This window comes from Megascapheus bottae, chromosome 19 (assembly GCF_031878675.1).
Source record: "Megascapheus bottae isolate mThoBot1 chromosome 19, mThoBot2.hap1, whole genome shotgun sequence".
Taxonomy (NCBI): Eukaryota; Metazoa; Chordata; class Mammalia; order Rodentia; family Geomyidae; genus Megascapheus; species Megascapheus bottae.
The window spans coordinates 27,898,565-27,921,549 of NC_143527.1; the positions used below are offsets into that span (position 1 = coordinate 27,898,565).

At 39.5% G+C, this 22,985-nt stretch overlaps 1 protein-coding gene across 8 annotated transcripts in view; it reads right to left on the reverse strand.

Moving 5' to 3' along the window:
• Nucleotides 1–2,327: 2,327 nt before the first annotated feature.
• Dtna (dystrobrevin alpha) overlaps nt 2,328–22,985 on the reverse strand; it is a 287,652-nt gene continuing 266,994 nt past the window's right edge. For 7 of the 8 annotated variants that reach the window (XM_090353262.1, XM_090353257.1, XM_090353260.1 and 4 more), the window contains 5 exons: nt 20,886–21,045; nt 18,538–18,627; nt 17,110–17,278; nt 12,300–12,432; nt 2,328–3,493 (listed from right to left, as the gene is read on the reverse strand). In XM_090353262.1, coding sequence (XP_090209388.1) covers nt 3,353–3,493; nt 12,300–12,432; nt 17,110–17,278; nt 18,538–18,627; nt 20,886–21,045 — 693 coding nt within the window. In that variant the 3' untranslated portion in view covers nt 2,328–3,352. Of the gene's footprint in view, nt 3,494–5,561; nt 6,177–9,941; nt 9,991–12,299; nt 12,433–17,109; nt 17,279–18,537; nt 18,628–20,885; nt 21,046–22,985 lie in introns of those variants that run through there. The other variant, XM_090353265.1, reaches the window with a different exon arrangement.

The window sequence follows — 22,985 nt, forward strand, 5'->3', positions numbered from 1 at the left end:
AGTCCTTGTGAGGAACAGTAAGAGCCAGAGGATTAAGAAAAACAGTTGGTCATCTCAGTGTTCTGAATCTGGTTAACAGTTTGTTGCGCACTTTTCATGATCTCTTCGTGGCCGTTTTTAGTTTCCTGACATAGTGACTCTTATTATTCGGTTAAAAGAGTTTTCTGTTTTTCCATTGAGGGTTCTCTTTGCAACCAAAAGGAGTTATCTCGTTAGCTCAGAAAGTAACCCCAAAAGCAACATTAGCTTTCAGAGTGGCATAGTTCCCAAATTGTCTATAACTGGAAAAAGATTCTTACCCTCAGCCTCTTCATTGTTCTCTGTCTAGACATACCTCTCATTAATGACAAAAGAGAAGGACATGAGGGAAGATGAGCAAAGTAGGTAATATGCATGTAGAAAAATGTCACACTGAAGCACATTGTTTTGTGTGATTAATATATGCTAATAAAATTATAATGAAAAGTTTTCCAACTTAGGAAACAAGCTATTTTCTATAATTTTAGTTTATTCTTTTTTCAACTTTTTAAATTCTTTTCTTGTTTTAGAGTTTTAGGAATTATGTGAAGCCTTCTAATTATGGAAGATGAGAAATCTATTCTCCAGTATATATACAGTATAAAGGCTGGATGAAGAAATAAGGATTCTATTAAAGATGACTATGTAGGCATTAAAAAAAGCAAGTATCATGAAATGGAATGATGGAGAACATATCTGGTCTTTGCACCTGGCTTCTGGCACTGACCTTCAAAAAAGTGTTGGAATTTCCAAAGTGATGAGGTTTTATTCATGTTTATTGCAATGACTCTTTGCAGGTCTCCAGATAGCTTAAGGTTACTAGAAATAATATCATGTGATTAATGATTAAAACTGGGGCTTGGTCAACCTCATGAGAGAAGGCTAAGTTCAACTGAGTTCAATTGGTTTAATCATGCCCCAAATCTTTTTTGGACACAGTACTAAGATTTACTGGGAGAGTGACAGAGATAAGGAGATTCGAACTAGATTCTGCATGGAGAAGGCACAGCAGTTCTGTATCCACTTGGCAGACCTTTCCCTTCTGGACTCTTTCTTCATTTGGCATTTCCCTTTACATTCAGATTCTAATAGTTAATAGAGTGCTTTCTATGAATTCCGTGAGTTGTTCTATTGGGAACTCTAACCTAAGGAGATCATGGGAACTCTCTGAAGTTATAGCTTAGTTGGAAATATGGCTATTCCCATACACTTAGGATGGTCATCTTCAGTGGGAGGAGTCTTGAGGAAAATTTTCCTCATCACTGGTGGAATCTGCTGTAACTCCTGAGTAGTGAGTATGAGAACTCAATTGCAGTGAGCAGAGCTGGGCTGGAAATGGAGCATGTTTTGTTTTGCGTTTGTAATGCCGCTGTTTACTATATGATTTTTTTAAAAATCAAGATTCATAAAATTAGTCATAATTATATTGTATTTCGCAGATATGTCTTAGTAGATTAACACTGTATATATTTATAGGGGGTGTGCCCATATAGAGATAAGACTTGAGTGTACAAAATCAGAGTGTAGGGAATGTATACTGATCAACACTCCTTCCTTTGTAGTATCTTGGTCTATGTATTTACTCTGTTAATAGAGGGAAAGGTCTCTGTCATGAAATAATTCCCCCCAAAATTCCCCAAGTAAGCTTCTCTTAGAGGTCTTGACCAAAAAGCTAGTCCTGTAGGCCCTATTCTGTGATAATATAATTGTTTCCAAGCTGGAGGAGTCATAAAGTGACTTCCAGGAAAAAAATGGACTGCCAGAGAGACCATTTTTCTGTGATCATCTATTTTTATTTTTAATAACTTTTAAAAATATTTAAAGAGTTGTACAAAGCAGTTGTCATTCAACAATGCAGTTAATGAATTAGACTCTGTGGCCTAATGATGCTGTTGAAAGAGCTGTTTACTGAAGTCAGAGACAATTCTTATTGTCAGACACACCCTCCAATGGGGCTAGCTGATTTAAGTAATTTGGGTATCAAGACAAAGATATGGTGCAGTCTAGTATTTCTTATCCTTATATCCATTTACTTTCTACTCTAAATGTAGGAAGGCTGGAGAAGATAATAATACTATTATTAACAAAATAAAAATATCATTTATAACTCTATGACTTAGAATGTTAATATTCTGGCATATATTCTTCTTGCCAGCCACAGGCAAGAGAAGGTAAAATGTTGATTTTGCCTTGACATTCCATCAATGGTCCCTGCTCTACATAGCAGGTGCTGGCCTGTCTTACCTCCATGTGGCTATGTTGCTCTAGGAAAGGACTCATTGAATCTAAGGAATGAAACACACAGGATGTAGTGTTTTAAAAAACATTTTTAATGAAGAAATAATTCCATTCCAAAATATAGACACACAATTAAATAGTTTAATCACTTCAAAATATAACATGTCCCCAGGAGGTTCTAACATACACACATACATACACACACACACACACACACACACACACACACACACAAACACACGCGCACACACACACAAAACAGTACTTAACAACAATACAAAAAGCCCATACAATAGTTTTATTACAATACCAATGAATATTGTGAAATCTTTAGTGTTTTTGAGTTGCTTATTTCAAATGGTGTCAAATTATAGTAGTCATAATTACAAAGGTCTGAAGTTAATTAGCCAACAAGATGTAATGCTTCTGATTTTTTCCCCCTTCTTTTTGGTTCCAAAGCAAAAAATGTCCTTTCTGTTGAGGATGTAGTGGAGTTTTAATTTGTTTCTTTTCTTTTTTTTGTGGCTCCTTTTGTGGAATCGAACCAGGTGAATGCAGCAGCCTAAGGCTGCTGGGTTTACAAGATCTATCTACAGTCAACAGCCAAGAACTAAGAGTGGACAAAGATGATCAAAATTAAAGCAGACATCAGTGCTAAATTATGTTGCAACACTTTGGCTCATGCATATAAGAAAATACATAGTATATCACGACAAAGGCCACACTCTTAATGCAATTCAGTTCACATTACTACTTACAAATGAACCTTCCCTGCCTTATAGTAGATCATACATGAATCCATTTTCCTAATCTCCAGTGATCTCCCTCTAACCAACCAAACTTACCCCAACTTCCGTCCTCACCAACCACAACTGATTCCTGAATCCTATATGGTAGATTCCACCCTCCTTTGTGAACATGATGGTGTGGGGGGAGGGCTGGCTATGTTAGACCAGTGCTCATTAATAGGCCATCAGCTCTGATGGAGACAGATACACAGTTGATTGTGGAACAAGGAAAAAAAAAGTACCCCTGTAAGATAAAGTTATATCTAATGGACAATGAATAAGACAGCTGAAACCTGCTGGGTTTGTACTTAGAACAAGCCCCAAAAGTACATTTGGAGAGCCAAGGAAAGGAATCCACCCACAACCACAAAAACCCAAAACGACACACGCCATTTTGTCTCGGTTACAGGGCAAGGGTGCTTGAGTCTGGTCTCTGTGCTGACGTGGAGCTAAGAGAAAGAAAAGGTGGCTGATTAGTGAGAAACTGGTCATCGGTGATAGTTTCAGAGTCCTGGCAATCATTTTGTACTATGGTAATGGTATGAACCAATGACCAATTGATGGAGTTGGCTGGCAATGAAAACTATGAGCAGGGAGAGGGTTTTCAGTAGATTGATTCAAACCTTAGACTCACATTTGGAAGTCGAAACACAAAGACACAACACAAGTCAGCTCGGTCCAGTCAGTAGTTGAGGGCCAGTTAGAGGGTCTGAGTTCTGAATGAGGAACTCCCTGGCTCAGATTTTGAGCTGACAACAATAAAGGTAGTTGGGATGTAGTGGTTCTTCAGTATTAAATGTGAGGCACCAATGGCCACCTGCTCCATCTACAGAGGCATGAGTTCACAGAGGATGGGCAGTGGGAGAGAGATGAATGTTAAGACATACCAAACAAAATCTGCACTAAAATCCACCTGTGCAAAGAAATCAGAGAACAGTGCAGTTGTGCCACTTTGGTGCTAGCCTGTGTTCAGGGACATTTTTTAGGTGGGTTCTCTGGAAGGGAGTCTGATAAAATATATTCAAGGTTAGCATAAGGTCTTTCCCAGTGTCAGTCAAGTACTGCGCTATCCCTCATGTGATTTTTGTTCCAAAGGCAAGCCCAGGAGCTGGCTTTACTAATCAGATGCAGAGGCATGGACATCTTAAGGCCCTCTGAAGAAAGCATGTGAACGTGTGGGAGAGGCTCCTGCTGCCGTTCTTTACCTGTAGGCCAGGTGGCAGGGGCGGGAGAAGGTTCATGACAGCCTTGGGAGCAAAATTGAATTGCTAAAGTTCTGAGGTTGACTTAGATTCTTTCTTACTAATGCCAAATAAAGCCTTTCCAGAGACTTGGTTGTATATCCTTATTCCAGAGCATTCATTCTCAAGTTTTAGCAAGGTTTAGAGTCACTGGGAGGGCTGATGAACACAAAATAGATGACTGGGCCCTAGACGCAGAGCTTCTGATCCAGTAGGCCTGGGTTAATGCATAAAACTCTGCATTTCCAAGCCATCCTCAGAGGATGCTGAGGCCTCATGCAGGGGTGGGGACCATATTTGGAGAACTATCTGTCTCCAGTGATGTTCATTCTTTTAAATGAACACCAGGAATTCCAGAGAAGCTGCTCATTTTTATATAATATATTCAACATGGCAAGCGTTTCACTTTTCCCCATATCATGTCTTAAACAAATGATTATGTTTTCATGTTCTCCAGAATCCCTAAGAGTGGTTCTTTAGTGGTTCTGTCTAAAGGACCATTCACAGAGTCTTTTATTCTCTTTCCCTTGACAGTAGCTTGTCACTGAGTGCAAGAATCCCAACTCATCATAGAAGAGGCTGTCTCCATTCATAGGACCACACAAAGCTGCATGCAGAACACGAGGTGGCCAGCTAAGGCAATCCACATTCAGAAATAAAAGGAGAGCAAATGATTTGCAAGCGCACTTTAAGCCTGTACATTTAAAGCTGAAGGCCTCCAAACAACCTGATGGGGGGGTGGGGGGGAGGAGAGGGCTTGTGAATGAGAAGTGTGTGATTGACATGCTTCCTAAAGCTAACACGAGAGGAACAAGACCATGGGACCATGGAAGAGCATCTATCACTGTAGTCCGTTTGGGGATCTTATGGCACCTGTGGTTTATAAACAGCTTTAGTAACAAGTATTTCAAAACATAGTTCACAGTTTTAAGAAGATCTGTGCTGATTTTAAAAACTAGATTCTATATAATTTGAATGCTGTCTCTTTTTGAATATGATATCTATTTGGAAAAAAAATATTTACACTAAGTTCTATGGCTGACTTGTTAAGAGGATCTTGAAAGGAACCAACCCTACATTGGAAGGAAGCCCCAAAGAATGGGTTATTCCTGGTTGTTGGCTCAAGTCCCCGCTCTCAGAGACTTGCAGTCAACTGTAGGCCAAGGACCCCTCCCTCCCTGGCTTCTGGGCTCTGAGTTTCAGCACTCAGGAACCAACTCTTTCAGGATGAGTAAATAATTGATGGTGGTTATTTCTTTCTTTCTCTCTCTCCCTCTCTCTCTCTCTCTCTCTCTCTCTCTCTCTCTCTCTCTCTCTCTCTCTCTCTCCTCTCTCTCTCCTCTCTCTAATTGCTGTGGAAAAACATTGTACAGAGTCTAGCAAATTGGTTCGTTCCAATTCTAAAGAATCCAGAAATCAAACATCTAGCTATAAACAGTGTTAATATTATCTTTGTAAACTGGACAGGTTCACGATCATGTATGAGGTTGGATATGCTTGTTAATACTGCCACCGTGTGTAACAGCAGTGTGGGTTCTCAGCCTGTGTTTGTTTGTTTTGAACCAGGGATGAGCCATGTTACAGAAGATGGGAGCTGAGAAATTAGCTTGCGACAGAAGTCTTGTTCTTCCCCCCCCCCTCCCCGCCACCCCTCTTCTAAAACACACACTTAAGAACTACAAATCTGAGAACGAAAAGTTAGCTGCACTACAGGCATCAGAACACATCTTAAGGGATGGGGGTTTGCCAGGAGCTGCGGTGTGTGTGGCTCCTCTCTCCGGCGAGTGTGAGGCTGCTGCCAGGCTGCTGTCCTCCTCCTCTGTGTGGATACAGGGCTCTCCATCACCTCCAGCTTTCATGTTATGTCATCATCTGTCTGACTATAGCTTGCCTGGGAATAAGGAATTTGTAATTTTTTTTAAGATAGAAGCTGTTTCTAAATCAGGGTTATGAAGCTTAAGATTTCTCCCCTTTCCCACACACACACACACACACACACACACACACACACGCACACACGCACACACGCACATGTGCACACACACACCCGAGTGCACACTGAACTTCCTTCCCATGAAAATTAGGGATGAATATTCTAAGACATTGTGTGCTGCTGTTGCACCTGGTGGGAGAGAAGGCAGGAAGCCCTGCCTGTAAAGTTTCTTTCTCAGGGGGTACCTAGAGGTATCCTCTAGGGATCTGAAGGACAGAAATATGTGCTGCCTTTTGGACAAGGAGGTGAGGCCACAGATTCATTATCAGAATGTCAAATTGATGAAAAAAATCCACTTTCCAGGGACAATGCCCAAGCCCAGGGGTAGGGTGGTAGCCTTGAGCTGAAGAGCTCAGGGACAGTGCCCAGGCTGAGTTCAAGCCCCATGACCCCCCAAAAAAATCCACTTTCCACTGTCCAATTCCCTCTCTCTCTCTCTCTCTCTCTCTCTCTCTCTCTCTCTCTCTCTCTCTCTCTCTCTCTCTCTCTCTCCTTCCTTTCTTTCCCCTCTCTGTCCCTCATTTCTTCCTATCTTCCTCTCTCCCTTTCTTCCTTTATCTGGTGGTGTTGGGGATTGAATTCAGCCAAAACTCTATCAAAGAGAACCACAGTCTCAGCCATTTTTATTTCAGTTATTTTTGGCCTGGACCAATACCTCCTATCTTTGTTTCCTTCATAGCTGTGATGATGATGGTTGCTGCCAGCACCACACCCAGCTTTTTTCTCTTTCCATTGAGACAGAGGTCTTTCTAACTTTTTTCTTGGTCTGGTCTCTAAATAAAATCTTTTCCATTTCAGCCTCCTGAGTAGCTGGGATTATAGATGTGAGCCATGACACCTCCTCCCCGACTCCTAATTTCTAAAGTTAGGATGTAACTGGATAACGGAAGTGGTATTTATTCACGTGGTAAAGGATGGAAAAGGCACCAATTCAAGACCTGAACAGGTCAAGATGAATTCCTGGAGTATACTAAAATGAGCATTAACCATTATACATACTGTTTCTTCAACAGTGACTAGTGGAAGACTAAAAAATCATTTACTCTGCTATTGGTGAATATGTATATACTTCCAAATAGATAAAAAAAAAAGCCCTAACTGGAGCACAGACTGAATCTTTGTGTCTCTGGGGTACTGCTCTTGGCTTCATGTACGGCTCTGGCTTAGCGGGTTGATGTAAAGCCAGTGAAGCTGGCTAAAAGTTACATAGAATTTATCATAATTTTTGGCTTTAGAGTACAGTCAGGGGGCCCAAACCAACACAATATTTGAATCATATAAACTTCTAAAAATTGATTCATATTTTTGGCTACATCAAGAAAAACCACAGTAGGCTATAACTACCTACAAAGATGGGAAGCCACTAATGTTTGTAATGGTCTATCCATTTTTAAATGGATTTTGCTTAAGTTGGCTGATTTAGCCCCCGGCTGGTTCATGTTTAGAGAGCTCTTGAATGAGAGTGAGACAGTGTATCCTCCTGAAATTCATGAAGAATTCACAGCTGTTTCATTTCTCACTGTCAAAAATTAAGCTTTTAAAGATTTTTTTAAAGAAAAAAACAATTATTTTTTTTCCTTAAAAATGTGAGTTTACGTCAAGGCTATTTTTGAACAGAAATGTTTTTCTAAGAAGTAGCTACCAGGGCTTAAAATAATACACAGAGGCTAAGAGAAAGAAAATGTTATAAAAGGAAAGGGGCTGTTCCCTTGGGGCTACATTTGTTGTAACTGGACTGAATATTTTCAGAAACAGGTCCTGGGAATGTTTCTCACTGCATTCAAAGTGAATTGGAAGAGCTCGTGGTGCTGCTTTCACTCTCAATTACAAGTGAAGAACAGAGTGTGGTCAGTTAGATCCTTCTTTCTGTCCAGGTCATCAGCAAGTGTGTGTCATCTCAGCAACCCAGCTCATCAATTTAATTTGCAGACCACAAGATGCAAATCGGTGGCCTTTAAACTAGGTACTATTTATTACTGAGATGCCACTTAAGAAATAGATTTCATTAAAAAAACAACAACAACCTAGCAGCCTGGATGAATAGAAGTTACTATCAACTGCACTGTAGACTTAGGGAATTCTGAGGTTGGGAAGGTCTAACGTGCACACAGTCCTAGGACTGGGGCAGTCAGGTAACAGTGGGAATCCCATTCATTAGTTTTGCATTGTCATAAGGAATATTGACATGGCTATTAGCTATTGCCAGAAAATCCGTCTAGACTTCTGGCACAGAGTAGCCTAATGTGTCACAAGACTAGAACAGAGTGGAGTCCTGGTCATGTTCATAAAATTACAGGGAACAAATGGCATCTGAGTCCCAGTGGTTTCTGTATACTTACACAAACATTACAACAGCTCTTAGGTTCTGAACTGCTTGTGAAGTGTGGGACACAGTGGCAGGCAGGCACATCAATGCATGCTCACAATTATTTATGGAGTGTGTCTGACACTCTGTTGAGCTTTTTCAAAGGTATGTTCCAGGGAGTACAACTCCTCCATGAGGTGGGTATTAGGACATGTTGTACAGAGGAAAGTGAGGCTTAAATATATTCAGTAACTTGCCTAGATTTTGCTGGTGAAACCCACATCTGAAAATGGGTCTAACAGAGTTCAGACCCTAAGTTTTGAGCCATGACATTCAAGTACGCCTGTCAACTTTGTGGTATTCTTCTCTATGTTAAAAAAGTACATAGAGGCCAGGAGTTTGGCTTAGTGGTAGAGTGTTTGCCTAGCATGCACGAAGACCCGGGTTTGATTCCTTGGTACCACATAAATAGAAAAAAGCCGGAAGTGGTGCTGAGGCTCAATTGGTAGAGCTCTAGCCTTGAGAAAGTCCAAGGACAGTGCTCAGGCCCTGAGCTCAAGCCCAGGACTGGCAAAAAAAAAAAATACATAGAAAGTGTTAGCTTTTAATGAGTGATTGTTATCCTTAATGTACTATGTTATCTCTCATCTCTTTACTGTCTCTTGGTTATCTCATATTGTTACAGTATTTCACCTTATTATCTGATATATTGGATATATGCATATTTGGTTATTTGAAATCGGATAGGGAAGGGTGGAAAAAAAGATGAAGAGTGAGGGTGGGGGAAGGGAAATGGGGACCAAGACATGAGAAAGGGTATCAATGTATGTGAAGTAATACATCCTCTATCTGGTGAATATAATGTAACCTTTCTATTAATTACAATAAAATATATGAAAAAAGAAAATGCTAGTTTTTTCTGTATTTAAAAATACACTGGAAAGTGTTATAAGTATTTACGTGCAATTCAGGGTACAATGATCTAATTTAAAAATGTGATTTTAAATTAATTGATATCCCATTGAATTCCACAATGGATGTGAATGATTTCTGTCAAAAACCCAATGCTTGTGAACCCAAGCATTGCTGATACAACCAAAGAGAACTTGTGGGGCATTCCACCTCTAGTTTCCTTAATTACAAAAATAACAAGTCAGCACTAAAGGATGTCTGGGGAGATTTCCACGAGATTATAACGCCATGCTCCAATGGTAGATGCTGGTTCTTTGCAATCAGCGGAGAAAGAGGACTTTCTATTGCACAGAAAGAAACAGCTAAGAGAGAGTGACTGGATGTTGCAAGTTATCAGAATTTAGTGGACAGTGACCATGTTGCTGCCTAAACAAGAGGGTACTTACTTGAGAGGAGAGTGATAAAAGGACATTGCATTCAACCTTGCAAGCTGACCTGTGGGTGACAAAGGACACAACAAGAAAGGTGACATGTCAAGTCAGTGGTGCAGTCAAGCTGGTGAATTATTTGGCTAGAAGCCATGCATGAAGATAGAGAGTGCCTAATGAATGAAAGAAATGTTCCAGTCCAGCCAATCACCATCTTCTCCCAGCGACTTGAAGGAAACCAGTTCATCTTTCTCCAGCGTATGAGGGCAAGTATATTCTCTCAGCCCCTTGCCTGCCTTTCCTTTCAAAGTCACCAGACACGAAAGGCCAAGGAGAGAGAAAAGGAGCTAAAGACTTCTTACCAGTTATAGAAAAAGATTCCAATTGGATCTTAAGACATCAATAGAATCACCCTTTTTTCAAAATTATAAATTTTATTTCCCCTCTGAATATTTTAAAGTGTTTTTGTCACAAACTAACCATCTAGATTTGTGGAATCAAAACCCTTTCCAAATCTATATAGTTTTTTTTTTAATGGAGATAGAATTTATCAAATAACATGGTTTCTCATGATGTGCACCACAGAACCCTATCTTCTCAATTCTAAATTAGAAACCAATAATTTAGACACAAAGAACACAATAAAAAGCATATATAATTATTCCTTCCTTTGATGAATGGGTGCTCTACTTTTTCTACAGTTTATTACTGAAAGATGGTGAATTTTAACCTTTGCAAGAAAACTTTCTATCAGTCTTATCCTTGGTTTACAGTAAAGAATTTCTAATAAATATTGAGCAACAAATTAAACTTCTTTTACTTTTGCATTAATATTTGCAAAAGATAGACCCTATTTTTAAAATTATTTATACTTCCCATTATGATTTAGAAACAAGGGAGGGACTGGGGGAAGAGCGATGGATTGTTTTGTTATGAGGTAGAAAATCATTTTCCCTTTATTTTACTCATATGAGGCAAAATTCTCAGTTCATTAAACTAAATAAAAGTCTAATATTTGTTGTGAAATGGTAAAAGGGTGTCTCCATTAAAAAATTTAGTACTGCTGTTACTAGGATCCAGAAACATATGAATCCAAAATGGAAGTCCTAAGAATGACGTTTGGGTACTTCTGAAATGTAGTTCTTTCTCTGACAAGGTCAATGGAACATTTCAAAGAAGCTACATTTTTTTGTTTTATGTTGTTGGAATACACTGGGATTTCAGTCTCTTGGATTTCCATCCTTTGCTACATTCTTCTTGGAAATATTTTGAGGATTAGTCTACACATATGAAAAACAGGGGACAATTTACGCCCCCTGCTTCCCTTTCATCTACTTATGGGGTGAGAGAACCACTGCTGAGAATGTGAGGGAACACGTGTAGCCATTGGGCGGAGTGGGTGATGGGAAAAGAACAGGCTGTGGGGACCGGAAAGCAGTAAATTCCCACCGGTGCACAGCTCTTAACCCAACACTCCTTCAGACTGAAGGGAAAGGATACACACAGAAGGGTAGACAGGGCAGTTGCAAGCCCATACAGGAAAAATATTGCCTTTATAAAAAGATTAATGAAATCATTCCCGATTGCCCGCTACATGTTCTGTGAATTCTCATGAGTTAATACCTTACAGCCCTTCTCAAGATATGCCCCTTCACACTCTGGTGAACCAGGACCTGACGATAACCACTTGGCCTGCCTTTCTCAATAATATTTGTCACCATCCTGTTTGATGTTGTTAGATATGCAATGAGGACATCAATGAGGACAAGGAATTCAAAGGAGAAACGAAATCCTATTCAACGAAGAATATGGGAAAACACATTTATATATAATAAATTTCTTCATGTCCAATTATTATTATTACCTTACTTCACATTTTAAACAGAGGTTTACTTGTCGTCCTGGCTAGCCTAGAACATTTAAAGCTGATCCTTTTGCACCAGCCTCCTACATGCTGGAAGTGTTACCATACTCAGCACTCTCTCTCTCTCTCTCTCTCTCTCTCTCTCTCTCTCTCTCTCTCTCCCTCTCTCTCTGTATATATATATATGTATATATATGTATATATATATACACACATACATATATATATATACAACCACATATATACATATATATATATATGTTTTATTTTTCTTAATGATCCTAGAGGAGTTTAGAGTGTTAGGCACCATGTCTCCATTTAGGTCTTTCAATTTCCAGACCAGAGGTTATAAGGATACACAGTGAGTATAAATTTTTACTGACTGGAATATATGGTCTAAGATGTTGCCATTGATGGGAAGATTGAAAACGAGGGAACACCAACTTTGTTAGTAATGAGAATCTGGCTGCCAGGGCAGAGGAAAGTGCTGGGGACTGAGTCCAATCCCATACCTGATAGGCCTCATCCTGCAGCTTCTGTTTCAGGTACTCCTCCATCTTCAGCTCATTCTCCAGCTGCCGGACCGAGTCATTCTCATAGTTCTCATCCTCAGGCCGCACATAGGCATCTCCGTCTTCTGTTACGCTGGGAAGAAACCACAGAAGGAATCTGGAGTAAATCTTAGATGTCTGAGTGGGATTTGGTGAGTTAGCTGTGGTTTCATTGGACATATTGATTCCCCTTTAGTCCTCCAGGGCACTTTTGTGCTTCATATTTTCTTTTACCTAAGTGCAAATTTAGAGAGAGAAAGAGGAAAAAAACCATCTCCACATCTAGAGGCTTTGAAAACTGTGTGATTAAGGCTCTCACCCTTTTTCTAGAGTTGTCTGGAAACCACGGGCCATCTGTGCTCTTCTAGAATTTATAGAAACAGTTGCATTTTTGAAATGTTCTACAGTCTTAAAAAAGGTAAGTTTGTGCTTTGAAGGACAATTTTTCTCACTACAGCGTTTTTTTTTTTTTTTAAACACAGAATCTGTAAGGAGAGTGAGTCCTCTAGTGAAATAATGCTTAAGAATAATTTAATCTTCTTTGTGTTGTACTTTGTTGCACACACGTGTACATGCCCCCCCCCCACACACATTCAAGCCTTAGCTTTACAGTACGATTAAATCATACATCAGAAAATTAAGGTCAAGAAGGCTCATCTTACTGTTACCTCGTGACTATAAACATTTATATTACCTTTGAGTTGGAGCAATCCATTTGCATTGGCTAATTCTACTCTAAAACAAATAAATAAGAATGCTGTCACTTATAAATATGGGGCTCTGTCTTCATCTGCTTATTCCAGAATATACAAGGCGCTTCATGGAGCTGAACACAAATTCATTAGCTAAATCATATGTAGATAGCCATTCTCAGTACAGATGTTAAAATAATCTCTAAAATGCCGCTGGTGTTCTGGCTCACGCTTGTAATCCTAGCTACTCAGGAGGCTGAGATCTGAGGATTGCAGTTCAAAGCCAGCCTGGGCACTAAAGTCCGTGAGACTCTTATCTCCAATTAACCATCAGAAAACCATAAGTGGCACTGTGGCTCCAGGGGTAGGGAAGTACCTTTGAGCTCAGGGACTGTTCGGGCCCAGAGTTCAAGTCCCACAACCGAAAAAAAAGGCAACTTCTAAAATCTAAAGTGTGGTCCAAGAGAAGTTTCTAGGTAGGGCATTAAATGTCCATAGACATTTGTTTCTCTAGGATATGTTCTTGTTTTGCATTGTTTTGATTTTTTTTTTAGATTTGGGGCTAGCTTAATTGGGTCTCTGAATGTCCCCTTCTTGATTTCCAAATCCATTGGTGGTAGCTTGTCCTGCGTCCCACATTGCAGGTAAAGCAGGTAGTGGTGATGGTAGTGGTTACTTAGATTTCAGAATAGGAACAAAAAAAATTGACATTTACTATGTAAATCCTTAACAATAAGAAGTCAAGTAGACATGTATTCACAAGGTAAGATAAATATTTACAGATGGTAATTCACCATTAAAAAATTAACAAATCAAACAATGCTAAATTACAGAGGCAAGGGCAAAAAAGCACACTAAAATTAGAAGCATATCTTCTGATCTTTTTAAATGAGGATGAAAGACTATATTGTTAGGATCTTACAGACTGTGGCTTCTCAACTGGATTCTAAACCAGATCCATTAACTACATGACTGTGGATCTTTTACTACTTGGATTGAGAGCCAAAACTGCATAAGGGTCTCTAGTTAGCTTCTGTTTGTGGTCTTTCAAACAGCCAGTTTGGTTTGGTAGATTAGACAAACACATTTTAAATTAAGCATTCATCTTTTTGTCATCGTTTTTTTTTTTTTTTTTTTTTGCCAGTCCTGGGCTTGAGCTCAGGGCCTGAGCACTGTCCTTGGACTTTCTCAAGGCTAGAGCTCTACCACCTGAGCTTCAGCACCACTTCTGGCTTTTTTCTATGTATGTGGTACCAAGGAATCAAACCTGGGCCTTCGTGCATGCTAGGCAAGCACTCTACCATGAGGCCAAACTCCTGGCCCTCTATCATCAATTTTGTGATCACAAGTTCCTTTGCCGGCTCTTGTGGATGTTTCTTGTTAGTTTTTCTCCTAACACCTCCCTTTCGTCTCTTCTTTCCTTTTTCTTTTTCCTTCCCAAGCTGGGCTTGGAAGTTGTAACTTAGCCTTTGTTGCACAGCATTCGTTCCTTCTGCTGACTCAGGTCATCGGGATTCTAGGAACGCGTTGACACTGTTGATGATGGGCAAGCTAGCAAGACCTAACTGGGTGATAAATGACAAGTATAAAGGAACCCTGGGTAGGGGGTTAAAATTGTTAAATAATTGTTAAGAATGGTAACCTCCTAGATTTTTATTATCAGCACCTTCTGACAATATTTTTTTTGTGCATATGCAAAAACATTCCTGAGAATATGCGAAGCAAGGGACCCAGCAGGCTCTTTGGTCCCTTGAATGACACAGAGGATAGACCCTTCTTAAATGACTGCTGCTTTGAGCTGTCAGTCAAGTAGCCTTCTCTTTGGTCACTGGAAACAGTTTGTGTGTGTGTGTGTAGGGGGGAGTGTGTGCGTGAGCGCACATGTGTTATTGGTGACTGAATCCAGGGCCTTGAACATGCCAATGTCAGTAAAATACTCTACCACTGGAGTAATTTTGTTTGTATTTTGTTTTTGAGACATTGACTGTCAGGCTGCTGAGGGAAGGGGAGGCAGCTGGAACCACTTCCCTGCATAAAATGCCCTCCACCTAGCCTTTTCTGGGGTGTGGTGACCAGGAATTGCCCAAATTAGCAAAACAAGCCCCTGTTAAGAATTCCTGTAAAGGCCCTGCCACAACCAGACCCGGCACAACCTCAGTGGTCCTGACTAAGGGCTTCTCCCAGGAGTGTAATCTAATAAACTTTCCTTTGCCTCTACTTACCCTCATGTCTCTCCTCTTTCTCAAACCTTTACATTGACTGGCTTTGAAGTTATCATCCTTCTGCCTCTGCCTCCTGACCAGTTAAAATTATCGGTGAATGTCACCAGGCCCAGTAAATTTTGGATCGCTCCATCCTCTGAGTAAGCTCCATATCAGCTGGAAAAAACACTGCAACCACAACTCCAGCAGAAGCTGCAGCTCTTACTTCAGGATGTCTTATTTTAGTCGAGACTGCTCTGGGTGACTAGTACTGGCTTTGGAAAAAAACTCTGCTCTGGGCAAGGCAAGCCTCCATTAACTCTAGGTGACCCTGCTCATCTTGATGTTCACTCAGAACAGGAAGAAGCATACCTCCTCCGCAAGTCAACAAAGAACCTGTGATTGTGCAATGTAAAACCTGTGATTGGTTTCTTAGGAAGGTTTGTGATTGGTATACATGTAAGATGGGCCACTGGTGGAACTGTCACCCAGGCCCATGCAAGGACATTTCTAGTGGCAGTACCATCCAAGCACAAGTGGACTTTGCCCTCTTTCTGTCTGTATAATCTCTCCTTTACATTACTCTCATGGTGTTGCAATATTAAGCCTCAGTAGTGGTGGCTTTAGAATGATCTTTTGCCTACTTAATGTCTTCCTCATGAGTACAAAAGGCTCACCCGGCTGCACAAAGAGTAGGTGAAAAACTTGGGGATTTTAGCCCCCTGCAGTGGCAGCAAGGAGACAGCTGGAACTCTTGCAGATGTCTAAAGCTCAGCTATAACACCAAGAAGAAGTTAAAAGTTTTGAGAACCAGGGCTGCCTCAACCTGAAGCTCTGCGCTGTAACATCAGATGGCTAAAGGGTCCCAGAGACTGGCCAATGTAGGATGGGTAGGAAGCTAAGACTACGATGGCAAAGGTATTCAAAACCCTGGCAGAGAAACTGGGACAAGGGAGTGAGAAGCTATGAAGAGATCAAAGCAGAGACTTAGATGACTTCAAGTCCCATCAGAGTCTCAATGCCCAAAGTTTAGGGGCTGAAACCATAGCCACTGTGCATTAGCACTGTAAGCCTAGAGAAGTAAATCTTCGCCTTGAGCATCTAGAACCATACACCTCCAGTGCTGAAAGCCTGAATACATAGGTCACTATTTCTCAAGGCTTAAAGTTATATCTTTAAGCAAAGCAGGGTAGATATTTTATTTTTTAACTTATTTACTAATTTTAACCTAAATATTTGTATGTCATTATCTTTATCCATTGTTTAAGAAGGTCTCTCTAGTGTCACAGAGGCCTGTTAAGTACACATGTGGCAAATTCAAAAGACAAGATGACTCCTTTTCTGAAATTAGCTGTGAGGCTTAGGAGACAGAGTTTTTGTTTGTATCTTAGAATGTGATTTCTAACTTATATGGATTTGGTTTATAACTACTTTGATGATTTTTTTTTGCGGGGGTGGGAGTGGGTTGTTGGTAGTAGGGCTTGAACTCAGGGCCTGGGCACTGTCTGAGTTTTTTTGCTCAGGGATAGTACTCTCCCACTTTGAGCCACAGTTCCACTCTGGTTTTGGGGTAGAGTCTCAGGAACTTCCTCCCCTGGCTGGCTTTGTACATTCGGATCTCAGCCTTCTGAGTAACTAGGATTATAGACGTGAACCAGCAGTGCCCAAGTTAAACTAAGAGTTTAGGTTCTGATACTCTCCAGAAACTCTGTAGGGGGGACAGTCTCAGTGCCAAATTTGAATGCTATGTATGCTCTCTGCTTCTAAGAAGAAAGGGAATTGTGCCCCTCTTTTCCAAAGTAAAGAACTAAACAGCCATGTTTCTATTTTCTTATAGCTTCCTACAGATTGTTTTCTTGTTGAGCACAAGGTACTTACATGTCACTGTGCATGGTGCTTGTGGTAGCTCCACCATGAAGGTACCCAGGTTTTCTGGCATGGATCTGGGCTAGAAAAGCCTTTTCAGAGGTTGGTGATGGAACCAGATCTTCAAATTGACTCCGTGCAAACTCAGAATCCACGTTACTCTCCGTTTCACTCCCCACCTCTAGTGGATCGGATTCCATTGAAAAAAGAAACAATGAGTTGATAGTTCATGTCCAACAAATTAAGGGCTATGCTTAATACACATCAACCTGTGCTGGACTAAACATCAGACAATTATTGTACAATTGTCAACTTGGTATTGATGAAGTGTAATAAAACAATTTATTGTACAGGAATTTCTTTTCTACCTGAAAATTATAATAAGGAATTTTTTGTTTTACTAGCTTAACTTCTTATAACTTCTACTTTTTACTGTCCATAAAAGTCTCCACTAAAATTCTAACTCTATGACTCTAACTTAGGAAACAAAAACCTAAATGATTACAATCACTGTTTCCCTGAATTATGATTATAAACTACTAGTAGTAGGTGATCCACAACATAAACACGATTGTCATTTGTTACGGCAGTGAGCTCATGTTATGTACTATGAAGTCTTATTTTAAAATTATTTTAATTCTTAAGAAATTTGATAAATTTAGTTATATTTTTGTCAGTCATATAGCTTGAACTCAGTCCTATGCACTGTTTCTAAGCATTTCTGCTCAAGGCTAATGCTCTACCACTTTCTACCAAAGCTCCACTTTGCTGTCTGGGCTGGCACTGAACTGCAATTCTAAGATCTTAGCTTCTGTAGTAGCTAGGATTACAAGGATGAGCTATGAGTGCCTGGTTCAGATTTTTTTAAATTAACATTGATGTTTTAATTCTTATGGTTTCTATTATCGTCAACTATAGGGCCCTAGGACTGCTAAATATCTTTCTGGGTCAGACTGGAAGAATAGCTGGAGATGTGTTTGTAACTGATAAGATACTTACCTTATATTTATGCTGCTAAAGGTTTAAAATTTGAGTACAGTAATGGAAGATGAAAAACTCTCATAATTATATCCTATTCATTTTCTGGGAAGAGTTTAAAATGAATTTTAGTTTCGTTCAAATGATCATGAATTCCAAATCAAGAGAGCCAAAACTGACAAATGAAAAAGTTGACCCTATAAAATAACTTCAATAGCACTCATAGATAACCAGAGATGTTAAGAGTAGAGTCTATAATCACAGGTCAGGTATAATCTTTCAATTTTCTAATAAGCAAAACATGAATACTACCAAAAAATCTAAAGAAAACAGCAAAATATCCTGCTGACTTTTAAAGGATCCTTTTTTGTTTGACAATGAGTAAGTCACTAAGGAATCTGTCTTGTCCATGTGAATCCCAGCATGGCAAAGCAGATAAATGTGAGGCTAGCCAGGACTCACCTGAGTTCAGCTCTTTCACCAATGAGGACATGGTGTTAGTGATGGAATCTGCAGCCACTAGCAAATCATTCCTTAAATTCCTTCTTGAACCTTCAGTGAGGAAGAAGTGATCATTAAAAAAGACCCAAAGCCTTTTGTTTACTATTTGCATTGATCACCTATAAGAACGTTTCCAAATTTTCTCCTTTTCAGAAACACTTCTGTTCATTTCATTACAAACACCAAACAAGCAACCAATTCTGTACTCAGGGTAGCAGCAGCTCCTGATGTATGAACATGTGGCTAAAGATGGAGGTTCATGTAACTTGTGCTCAAATTGGGTGATTTTTTTGAAAGTGAAAGGGGATTGGCATTAATAAGACTGGTTGATATGGCACAAACTGGGATGGCTCCAAAGAAGGTATGAAGTGTGGTTTCCTTCAGTGTGTTCAAGTTTCCTAAGAGTAATTCACACAGGTGGAAAGTGTAGTTTGCTGGAGTGCTGCTTTTTCCTAGCTGTTGATAATATATAGTCATTCCTTTGTGATTGAGCACATTTGGTTCTGGTCTTTTTCAGTGACAGGTGTCTCTGTCTTCTCTCAGGGCTATCGGGCACAATGTACTGTGACAGGTATCTTTTGTGAATGGGAAGTCCACATGACATACTTGCACAGTGTGGGAAAGGGGCGAGGCTTCTTGTTGCTACTGTCATGAGTAGATATATGTCTGCTATCCTGAATTGGAATGTAGAGGATATTGAAAACTAGCCTACAGTAGAGAGAGTTTACTTGTTCTTACATTTTAAACATACAATGAGTTAAGTGGGTTGACTTGGGGAAGGAACCAAAGTATTGTAGATAAAAAAAAGAAGTATAAAGTTCTAAATACCTCATTTACAAATGTATATAACATGGGTATTTTATGAGCTAGGGGCTGACTATTTTTAGGCCATATTTTATGGTCATTTCTCAGATGGTAATGATAAGTGGGTAAAATAGTAAGTACATTTAAGTGAGAAAGTCAAAATAACTAGGCAATACATTCATTAAAATAGAAAGAAAGGTTTGATTTAAAATACTGTAGATTTCTTTAAAATGTAATTTAGAGATAGAATATTTTTTTTTCAAAAAATTACACAAATTAACTTGATTTTTATTCAGTTGAGCTAGTTTCAGTGATTTGAAACAAAGACCCAGTATGGATTCTCTCTTTTCTGTCATAAAAGAGAATTCTCTTCCATTAAAATATGTTGACATCCCATCCTTCCCCTTACATGACAGGTCAGACTAGCCATTTCCTTACATTCTTGCTATGCCCAGTATTAAGAGGTGTTGGAGGTTAAAAAAATCAGACAAAGCTGATAATTATTCAAATTTGCCTTTTTTATAATGGCTACATTTTATTGATCTCTAACATACTTTATGTATAATTGAAATTACAAAACATGGCTGCCATGTATTTTGAATTTGTTTCTTTAAGTCCTTGATGGAATGAGTCCTTTTGTCTTTGACTCTGTTTATGCTTCTCTTTGCCTTACAAATTATTGTCAAACACCGCTTTCTTACCTTTAGACCTTCATGTGAGGATCTCAAAGGATACCTGTAGTATATTCTTAACTTTAAGAAAATGCAAATTACAGACTAAAATGCAATACATAATCTGATTTGTGAAACCAGCAAAGCACCTTTCTATAAACATCCAATGTATCTAAAGGTAAGCAAAAAGTTGAGAAGGAACTATGCATCAACAGTGGTCACTTCTGGAAGAGAGGGTTTATGGGTAGATTACTCTTTGTATGGTCTGTAAATTTGAAAAATGATGGTATGAAAAAGTATTCAGTCATTTGTCTTGGGACATTTCTCCTTAAATGGAGGACAAAGGTTTCCACCTCTCTGTCCTGTCTTAGCACTCAGCCATGAAGACCTAACTTTGTGACCCCATTTGACAGGATGCCACTCTTAAGCACATCTCTAGGATGCCTCTATTCATGAAACAACTGCCTATCCTTTTCCATTACCCCAGAGTCAAAGCAATGGGTTTATTTAATCTTCACCTTAACTTTGGTTTAATGTTTAGAAGGCATGTACTAAGGATTATATTTAGGAAGTTTCCATGTAAAGCATCTGAAAGGAGTTCCAGAGAGCTGAGGAGCAAAGATGTACTAGAAACTGGGGCAGGGCAGTAGGAACTAAGGAAAGGGAGAACATGGCAGGGAGGAACAGGGTAGAAGCTTCTAATGCACTCAGTTCAGGTTCTATCACTAGCCTAGGGTGTCCACAGGGGCCACTAGACCGTTCCATGGGTGTTAGTGACTTAATTGGCCACTAAAAAAGCAAGTCACCATAATCATAAGAACAAAAACCACTTACTTTGTGCAAACGCCTCTTGCACATCTCCCCCTACCCCAGTGAGGGAGTCTTGAGGAGTGTGCGTAGGAGTGGAGCAGGCTGATGATGAGCGGATGGGCATGGGGATTGGTCTGCTGATGGTGTGGCTGGGGGAGGAGCGAGGAGAGCCTGCCCCCTGGGTCTGGAGAGACAATGCAAGCCATTAATGTGTTTTCCCAAGCAAATGTCATGAGCCATACCCCAACCTCCTTCCAGTGTTAAAAACATTGACAATGAGATTCCAAACCGAGGGGGAAATCTTAGGAAATTGAAGTGGAACTGGGAACCTGCATTGCAGGTGTACATAATTCAACACATTATTCCATTTGAAGTGTGGGTTCAATATTAAAAGCTAACAATATTAGTATGGTGTTTTCCACAGGAGAGATGTGCCTATGGAATGAAGCTATTGTTGAATAAAGATAATGACAGAGTGTATTTATTGTCTCCTTGTACCTACATAGAAGGCAGTCAAACTGAGAGATGTTTGGCATATATACAAATTGTGTCCTATATTTTCAACCTATCTATCCCAGCACCATCTATGGAGGATGAATCATGGTTTATATCATGTCTTCTAATGATATGCATATGAAGAATCATCTGAGATGTACTTTGCTTAATTCTTATTTGATAGTAAAAGCTGACTTTGTGGTTCAGTGATTCAAATGATTTAGTGACTTGATTTATTAAAAAATAAATCTTTCTGTCACTTTTTTCTTTTTCATCAAACATTTCAAGTTGGTACATAAAAATGGAACACATGGATGGGCTACCATGAATTGTTTCAGTATATTTCAATCAGGTTAAATATTTCTGCCTTTACAAACATGGATCCTTTCTTTATGGTAAAACATTACAAATTCTTTTAGCTTTTTGAAATACATAGTGTATTATTATTGTCTATACTGTATAATAGCATACCAGAACTTCTTATTCCTGTTGAATGGTGGCTTCGAATCAATTGATCAAAAATTTCCTATCCTTTTTTTCTTTACTCTCCTTTCCCTCTGATAACTACCATGTTAGTCTCTTCTTTAAGATCACTGATTTTGTACAAAAATCCACACATGCATGGGATCATGTGCTATATATCCTTTGTGGCCTGATTTATTTCACTTATTACAGTGATCTCCAGTTCCAGCCATCCATGCCTTTGCAAGTGAGAGGGTCTCATTTCTTCCTGTAGTGATATAACTATACTCCACTGTGTATACGTGCCACATTTTCTTTATCTATTCACCAGCTGCCATCTCCTAGCTACTGTGAATGGAGTGCAATAAATATGGAGTGCAGATGTCTCTTTGACACCCCGGATTCATTTCTTATAGTCAAATGATGCAGTAGTGAGATTGTGGAATTGTACAGCAGTTCCACCTTCAATATCTGGAGGAACTTCCATACTATTTCCTACAATGGCTGTCCTAATTGATATTCCCACCAGCAATGTGCAAGTGTTCTCTTTTCTCCATGTCTTTGCCAACACTTGTTATCTCTTAGGTAACGGTCATCCTTACTGGAATGAGGTGATACCTTATTGGGATTTTGATTAGTGCAATCTTGATTTCTAATTTTTTTTTGTCACTGCCTTCTACAGAAAACACCCTTCTCTTTGCCCTTGAGAATATTCTAGCAGAGTAAGAATAGCAAGCTTTAAAAAAAGGAAAGAAAAAGGTAGAAAACAATCACAAGTTTCTTATTTGTGCATTACAGTCTTTGGCATAACACCTTTTCTGAGACTGTCTCATGCTGAATTTTAAGGTTTTTCTCTTGCAGTGAGGTCCTTTGGGAGCAATCTTCTAGATTTATGATTAGTAAGCAAAGGAGGACAATCAAATACGCATGTAAGGACATGCAAGGAGCTCCTCAAGCACACACACCACGCATTGGGGGTTCCCATGAAGTTCCAGCCCAGTGTGGTGGAGCTCTCCCACAGCAAAGCAAGATTCACCATGTACCCCTTCAAACTCCTACATTCACACCACAAAAGTACTGCTCCAGAACTTTCTACTTAGACCTGTAAAATGTCATGCTGTTAGTTCTCCAGGGCTTGGCCTTTCACACAATTGACAAATTTATCAA